The 8635-nt window shown below is 42.5% G+C and overlaps 1 protein-coding gene across 1 annotated transcript in view; it reads right to left on the minus strand.

The window, feature by feature from the left end:
- Window positions 1-8627, minus strand: part of ssh2a (slingshot protein phosphatase 2a) — a 31385-nt gene extending 22758 nt beyond the window's left edge. Inside the window, exons 1-2 of the mRNA XM_085245263.1 lie at window positions 8438-8627; window positions 5880-5923 (exon numbers count right to left, since the gene is read on the minus strand). Coding sequence (XP_085101389.1) covers window positions 5880-5923; window positions 8438-8500 — 107 coding nt within the window. The 5' untranslated portion in view covers window positions 8501-8627. The remainder of the gene's footprint in view (window positions 1-5879; window positions 5924-8437) is intronic.
- Between the last annotated feature and the right edge of the window lie 8 nt (window positions 8628-8635).

The following is an 8635-nucleotide window of genomic DNA, read 5'->3' on the forward strand; positions in this document are numbered from 1 at the left end:
GATCCAACGGCAATGCTACAACGCAGGGAAACAGACAACAAACCAGTTGCCAGAGTGTGTACGTGCCGATAACTCTGATTAAATCACATGTGAAACAAACACACCAGCACTCCAGTCCTCAAACTATACTTTGCTTCACCTACGTGTCCCACTGACTGCTCTTGCATCACAGGGCAGGTTGTGTGCTCAAGTGCTCTTGTCATGTGGTTCTGTTTAGTGTCATCAAATTTACCAGCACCCAGTGGAAACCTATTTGTCTCTGGGATGGTAACCTGAGACCATGCTGTGGTGTTTAGTTGAGATGTGAACAAGTTGCACAACTGTTTCCCAGCTACGTCTTCCTTTATCACTTAAAAGGGAATTTCAAGTTGAAAACAAACTGAAGAACATCATGACCTACAATGCCTAAAGTTCAAATGTTTGCTGAAGACTTAGCCCAGTCAGCTGTACAAGCGCTTAGCTTTGGAGAAATGGCTCTAAAGCTCTGAACAGTCATATAAGAAAGACAAATAAGGCTCTATTAGCAAAAGATATTGAACAGTAAACCAAAAGTATACTTTAGATAAGGACAAGCTGAAAATAGGTGTGTAAGTGAAGTTAGCCCAGAACGTATTTCTGCAAATATAACTGCAAAACTGTTATATTTGTATTGTTATATCTTGCATTACTCAGTGACATATGTTATGTATGTTATATATTTAAACTTGTCAGAAAAAGTAAGGGAATGTGTGTTTGGTTGATTGTTTCTTAGTTGTAACAATGCGTCTTGGCAATAAATTTTATACCAGTGGAAAGCTTGTTATTTCCTTTAAATAATGCCACATTTGTAAGAAAATGCATTTGTGGGTTGAGGAGCAGAGTTCAGTGTGTGGGTTAAGTTGATGAAAAACTTGCCAAATCTTCTCAGCCAATGCTAAACAGCTTACTCTGCCATAGACTCTTGTGTGGTGTCATTTATTGAATTGGATGAAGTCTGAATAAACAAGACATATTGCCAATTTAACAATTTATTCAATTATCAAACAGGGGCCTCAATAACATGTGGAAGAGCCATACAGATCCACAACAACCTGGTTCCTCATCTCATGTTGGTTACCAACTTGGGTCACTGCTGTGGGATGTTATAACATTTGTCAACCAGTATTTGTCGCAAGTCAGACAGTGTGGTTGTGTTGGTCACTCTGGCACGAACAGTACACCCAATTGGCAATTGTTGTCATCTTGGATAATAGAGTTCAGTCCGAGACCAGATCAAGTTTTTCATGGGCACAACTCACATACTCAACTCTGCTGCTCAACCTACAAATGCATTTTCTTTACAAATAGGGCACCGATTAAGGGAAAAGAAGCAGACTTTCCAACAGTATAAATGAGCCTGATTTTGCCCGATGTTTCTTCTTGTTAAAAGGGAGCTTTTCCTTCTCACTGTTGCTTAGTGCTTGCTCATAGTGGGTGGTTTGATTGTTGGTGTTCTCGCTCTATTATTGTTTGGTCTTTACCAGACAATATAGACTGCCTTGAGAAGACTGTTGTGATTTGACACTATATAAATAAAACTGAATTGAAATTAAAATCAAATTAAATATGTTGCACACAATGACTGTAACCCTTGGCTCTTCTGTGGAATTAACTGCATGCTGTTTGTGGATTTCCACTGTTTCCAACTGTTACATCACAGATTTTTTTCCACTGAGGTTATGGCTAATCCAGTATGAATTTCTTTCCCGAGAATTAGTTTCTCTTAATGAATAAGTCACAAAATATAGTTTTCAAAAAGAAAACTTACCAGGACCCGAATAGTTTTCCTGTTGTTCCAGTGACTCTAATATTTCCAATTTGCAATTGCATAATTCAGCTAAATTACAAAACTTGCATTGATGAACCATGATTTCCATTTTCTGCATTATAAAATTGTCAGATATTGTGCATGAAATGCTTATTGTCCCACAAGGCAGAACTTCCATGGGCGAAATACTGGAAGTACAAACTGCGCACTGCAGTTTCTTAGTGGCGGTGGGAACACATACGCCCATGTAGTCACTAATCAAGCACTCAATGTTTAAACAGCAGGTGTGCTGTAGAAAGACAGAAGGCAGGTGCAGGGTATAAATGACATATAACAGCTTATAAACTTGTTTCCACATGAGAAGTTGGTGTTTAAAGAGCATGCCGTTGGCTTGGTGTTGATTACTGCACCTCGCCCTTCTCATTCTAAGAGCAGGCCTGATGAACCTGCTCTGCTTGTGTGCACCTGTTTCAGAGTTCTCTATAAAGCTACAACATGAACAGGCAACAAAAGAGTTATACAACGCAAGGGATTTCAATGGTCAAGGCAGCATTAATTATAAACAATACAATTTTGGAGAAACCTATTGTGCCACTCCTCCTCCATTAAAGGCCGTGATTATTTTAACATGCATTACCACAGCAAGGCTCTGTAGTACTTATGCCTGTGTGCTAAACTGGCCTTTCTGCGCTCCCGGCCTGTTGCCCAGTAATATAATAGATAATATTTTCAATTACATGTAAATCATTTCCAAATCACTCTATTGTACTTTTATTTACATTTGATGAAGCAGTCTACCCTTTTTTCTTTTTGGAGCTGTACTGCAAACAAACAGCCAACACGGCAATACAATGACCCGTTTTGCACTCAGTAAAAAGGAAATGTTGTACAGCATGGACACAATAGACAGACAAGGTCAGGAGGAGGGCTGCTAAACAACAGGTCCTTTCTTCACACAAGCTTTTCTCATCCTCGGCCTGCTTTCTCACTACAGTAGATACAATACATTGACACAGAGCTAACTAAGGTGGCATTTTTGCTGATACATTGTGGCACTTTGTGAACAGCAAACCAAATAGGCAGGAGAAGGAGAAGTGATTGCGGGTATGCCTTTGTGGTTTAAAGGAACGAATCCAGCTTGTGCACCTTAGCATTTTGTGGGACAGCTACAAGATTAGACAAGATTAATGAAGCAGGAAACATCCAAGTTAATATCCCTATCCCATATCAATCTCTGTGCTGAACAGTACACAACACTGTAATGGATAATGTTGTAGAACAGGGTTAAAGTGAACAAATATTGAACCATTAAATGCAGGGATCTTTAAAAACTAATTTGACCAAACACTGAGTTACTCACATATCCCTGCAAATGATCTCTTTTGTGCAGCAGCCACAGTAAAACACATTTACCAACATTTATTCGAGCACTAACAGATTTACTTAGAGGAAAGAAAAAAAAAAGAGGCTTTGGGTAGGAAAATAAAGACAGTTTTTCTAACACTGTCCTTGACAGTCAGTGTCAGTCCTGAGGCAACAGTGTGTGGCAGAGATTCATTATTGCACTGCAGCAGTTATCCTTCATTGGTGTGGTGCAATGGGCAGAGATAGCTGTTTGCATCTGTCTGTGTGAAAAAGATGTTGACTGAGAGAGAAAGAGAATATGAGAGTGAGAGATACAGTGTGGGAGTCGGTATACAGCGAAAAGGAGAAGACAAAAACTCTGGAGAAGCACAAGAAAACGATGATGGAGAGAAAAATATTACTGCAGTACAAAAGGCCAAAGCCTTCCTCAGTTTGAACGGCTCCAGTGCAATGTTACTGGCCCATGCGGCTGTGTGAAGGCATACGTAGGTTGGGGAGTGCACAGTTAATTGGACCTCTGCTCTTGGTTAATACACATTGGGCGGTCCCTTAGCAAGGTCCTTGGCTGCACCCGCATAAATGTGTGTGTGCACGCTCATCAATGCCTATGACTTCACCTCTGCTTTGAGGTATTACCTAACAAATAATCGGGACCACATGTCCTCGCGGTCACTATCGGGGTGTGTTTACTGTAGGAATGATGTCACCGTTTTTCAGCTTTCAAATATATCTGACAACCCCCCCACCCCCTTTTTTTGCATGTTCCACATTTGGATGAATTCCACTCTGTTCCAAGTTCGCATTATACATGCCCAACGCCAAATATTTTTTAATTTTTTTTTATATTTTTTTATATTGGGCCTGACAAAGTGTTTGTCTATGAGCAAGTTGCGGTGCAATCCAGATGTAGTGCGGCACGTACACAACTATGTTCAAAGGGTTTTAAATAAACATTCATCTAGTCAGAGTTAGCATCTGAATAAATGTCACTCCACCAGAATGAACCAAGATGGTAAATGATGGATGCAGTTTGGGGTTCAGTATGCCCAAGGACACTTGGACACATGGACTGTAGGAGCCAGGGATCGTTCCACCAACGCTCCGACTGGCAGACCACCTGAGCTCTACCAACTGAGCTCAGTCTCCCGTCCTAGTAATAAATAGGCCCGACTGTGCTTAGCATCCTTAGATTAACTTGAATGAAATCATAGTGATTCTGGGCCATGGTCAAAGTGCAAAAATAAAGAAAGAGAAAATAGAGAAGTGGAGAAGCTCAGGCTCACTGGACTGCTTCTTAGCACTGCTATTCAAAGATGAGGAAACACTAACACGGACTGGCAGGCAGGCAGTGTTTTGTTGTTTTCCTGTGACACGACTCCTGCAGAAATCTGTCATTATCTGGCATTTCTGTCATGCCTCCAAACAGGACAATCAGACCAGCCCTTTAATCTGCACTGACTGAACTGTCTGTCTCAGGCTGAGCTCAACACAGCTGGACTATATATGTGGAGTTTAGCTGCACTGCATCTTTACCTGCTGAATTACACAGTAACTACAGCAGTGACAAGAGGCAACGTAAAAATATGAGTTACACCTGATAAAAGCTTGACACAGAAAGTTAAACGACAAAGACATGCTACTTAGATTGCACTTCAAAGTTTAGATTAGTCTACAAAAGCCCTTTACAAAGTCCATTAAAGACGGAAAGGCTGCACATGCTTTGATGTTCCACTTCCTCTTTAATGACTGTGCACTAGTGTCTCAGAATGTAACGCAGGGAGAAGATTTGAAGTGAGTGCAGTATCTTTGCGTAGCCTTCCCCACAATGGAGAGAAAATGTCTGTGTTGAATGGCAGCTAGTAGCAAGCCAGACACAAACATAACAAAGTGCAAGCTTTCAGGCTCTCCTCGCTAAAGAGAATTTCATTTCAATTGTGAACAGGGCCTTGGCCCAGGTTGCAGGATAATGACAGAGCCACCCGAGTCATGGAAACAAAAAAACAATAACAGCTGTGACGTCCTCGTCTTTTATGAAGACACAGATGCACACGTCAAAAGCAAATCAGCTAGACCACAACCCTCGGGCAGAAAGCCTCAAATTAACCGCAGCCTGCAATATGACAGGGACGGCCAAATATTGATATAAAGTTCTCACAAAGCCGCCATTTGTTTACGCCAAACAGAAAGGAACTATTTTTGCCATATCAAAACGCTCTGTGTTACACAATGTAAATATATAAGTAACTTCCAAATTTAGAATGAACGACTTGTTGTCTTAGCAGCTTACTGTTCGCTGTTTAAAGCAGAGGAAATTTGGCACTACAATGCAGGGACCGTGTGCGAGGAACATTTAGGAATAAACAGGAACACATTTTCATCCGATTCCAATTGATACATTTCCTTTGATTATGCTGTGACTAGAAAGATACAGCAACTTTTTCTAATGCTCTTACACATGGGAATTCTGGTCTTTGAATAGTGTTGCCTTAAAATAATGACAACAACAACAAAAACAATAATAATAATAATGTGACAGCTATATTAATGTCTTATAAACTGACAACATAAAATATGCTTAAGCACTTAGAGGTAAAATTGAATAATACTGATGTACAGTCTCCCCCTAGTGGTCTGAGATGCAGTTTGCGTGGATCCTGCTAATGGCAGCATTTGAAAGTAAAGGGTTGTTTAAGGAAACAAGAAACATAAGACAGAGGGGTGGTCTCACCTCCTGAGATGGAAGCGACGGTCATCCTCGCCACTGCCCGACTCCTGCAGAGGCAAACAATATTGTTAAAGAAAGCAGAATATTTATTTAACTCTTTCATCACCTTTTTCTGACAAGAGATGCTTGTATTTCAGGAAGAACAAAGATTATTTCACAACCAATGGGAGTGCGTCACATTTTATTAACTGTACATTATAGGAGCACTACAGTGGGTGGCAGTGAGGGCTTCCATGTAAAGCTCTTCATCTATGACTTCACTCACAAGACAGGGCCACTACTTCAAGTGAGGCTCAGAGCAGAGACCAGGGATAAAGGCCGAAACACACTGAGTGACCATGCCCCCGATACTCCCCACACCCTCGGGTGCTCTCTTCCCAAAACGCATGCAGTCATCCTCCCCCACCACTGGAACCAGCACAGTTTGCCGCACGCACATGCACGTGTTTTTAATCCCAGCCTTTTTTCAGTAATCCCTCACAAACTGAGGGAACTTTCTCTTTGGCATCAATCTGTCAATCCTGGGCCACTACCCAGGCCAATACAGACATGCAGTGTGCACAGACACGCCCAGACCGAACGATAATAAGATGTTACTTCAAGATTGATAATGGAAGATGGTGACAGGCGGGTAAGAGAAGGAAGAGCAGGCGGCTGCAGGCCAGAGCATTGTCATTTTCTTCTTGGTGTCCACAACCACAGATGCGATTAAGCCTAAAGAAGCATCTGGCTGAATGGTGCTCTCTACATCAACAGCTTATCGGCCTGCCTCCAAGGCAAAAATATTGTTTCTTGGGTGAAAAAGGAGTGCGCAGATGCATACTGCACGTACACACACACCTCTGACACAATGGCTTGCTCAGCAGATTTCAAAGGCAAATGTGAAACCAGGGCTCCCACCGCAAAGCAAGCCCACATATTCCTGATTAGTGTAGTGTATTTATGTTTAAAACAACATAAGGTAAGAAGGAGGCTACGTGCGGATCTCTGTGGTTATCGTTCCTTTGCATGGATGTGTAGGGAGTGGTTGCATAGCCAATGAGAATTGGGAATTCATAGTGCTGCTAGGCAGATTACTGTGTACTGCCACAGTGGGGAGGCTATTCCCTGCTGGGATGTGTGGAAGTAATGCTTTCTGTATTACCACAGGGTCAATCTTAAACCTTTATTTGATCCTGTGTGGATCAGACGTTTAGAGGGCAAGCATACAGGGAAATATTCTAACTATTATGGTGCGGTGGCATCCAAGCTGCAAGCCTCATGGCTGCTGAGTTCCTTCATAGGAGTTTTATTGCCAGTTCTCTCCCCATACAATGCTGCCCCTTTTCTCAGGTTTCTGCCCTCTCAGCAGCACACATCTCACAAGAGTCCTCACAAGGCTACTTCCCATCAGAAGCAGGTCTCATGACAAGCAGCTGGTAGCCTCAGCCTGCGACTCTTTTGCTGCCTGGTCATGAATTCACTAACAGCAATAAGTCGTGTGAACCATCTGTTTGGTTCAGCAAAGGCTGGACTTTATTAGGGCGTCCAAACTCTGCCAAGCAGCATCCCATGCAAATGTTAGTAACCATTAATAATAAGCCTAAAGATGCTTTTAAATCATTTTGTCTTGATGACAAATTTCCCCACCAGCATCAGCACCGGGATGTTTACTGACCATATATTTACTCCTGATCTATTCAAAAGAATTTGCACAGCTGTCCATGTGATTCTCCACCAGGCTGCACATTTTCTTCAATCGCATGTAAACTCTGCAACGCATTGTGATAATCAGAAGTCCTTGTCGGTATTTGTCTTCTTTTCTTTCTCAGAAAACAGCCTACCAGAGCAGTCAACATCTGTCCTCACAAACAGTACTTTGCACAAGGCATAGGTCTTATCTACTGCAGCCACGCCGTCACCCTGCACTCAAGCGCTTGAAGCCAGACGCTGGAAACCTCAGGCTTGTCAGAGGGGATAAGAGGACTGCCTTCCTGCCGGCTCTGACATGCCTGCCACACTAACCCGCTTCCCGGCCCCTTACTGTCTGTCACTCTACTAACCAGTGATCCGTTGAAGTTGTCTTGTTCTCCGGACTGCAATCCTATCCTACGTTTTACACCACAGAATACACAAACATAATGATGACTTTTACAAACACTTCAAACTGATTAAAAAAAACATCTGTCTGTTTGTCTGTCTATCTATGTATGTATGTTGTGTTTTTGTAGTTCAGTTGATCTGAGACGACTTTGGGTTCTCCGGGAGGAAGTGAGTTAGCAAACATAAGCTCTACCTGCTAGCTTTGTTCCTGCTAGTTTCAAAGAAAGAAAAAAAAAACAACTTTTCACATTTAATATGAAGCTGGGATAGTGGCCTGTGTTTGGCTAAATAGCTTAAAACTCAAACCTCCATCTCTTCATCTCAAAGTAAGAGCTTCCTTTAGGCTTACAGTATGGGGCTAGCGGCTAGTAAAGTTAGCCACCCATGTAGGTTGAGTACAAACTGGGCTAACGGTAGGCTCACCGTGTCACACCAGCCGAAAGTGAGGCAAAACGTCAAACCAGTTTACAGATACTCACAGACACGCAGGGGCTGGAGGTAGTGCTCGGTGTCGGAGACCGCTGGACAGTAACCAGTGCCATCCCGACTGCAGCTGCTCAGACCTCGGTCACCTCGGAGAGTGAAACGACGGGATACCGGACATTATTTTGGGCAGACACTACAGTGCACCGTGCTCCCGAGGTTATTTCAACGGAGGTTGCTTAGTTGCACCGCTT

Source organism: Mchenga conophoros, linkage group LG14, assembly GCF_057382185.1.
Source record: "Mchenga conophoros isolate Kocher_MC1m ecotype Shallow Benthic linkage group LG14, M_conophoros_male_GT1.1, whole genome shotgun sequence".
NCBI classification, from domain to species: domain Eukaryota; kingdom Metazoa; phylum Chordata; class Actinopteri; order Cichliformes; family Cichlidae; genus Mchenga; species Mchenga conophoros.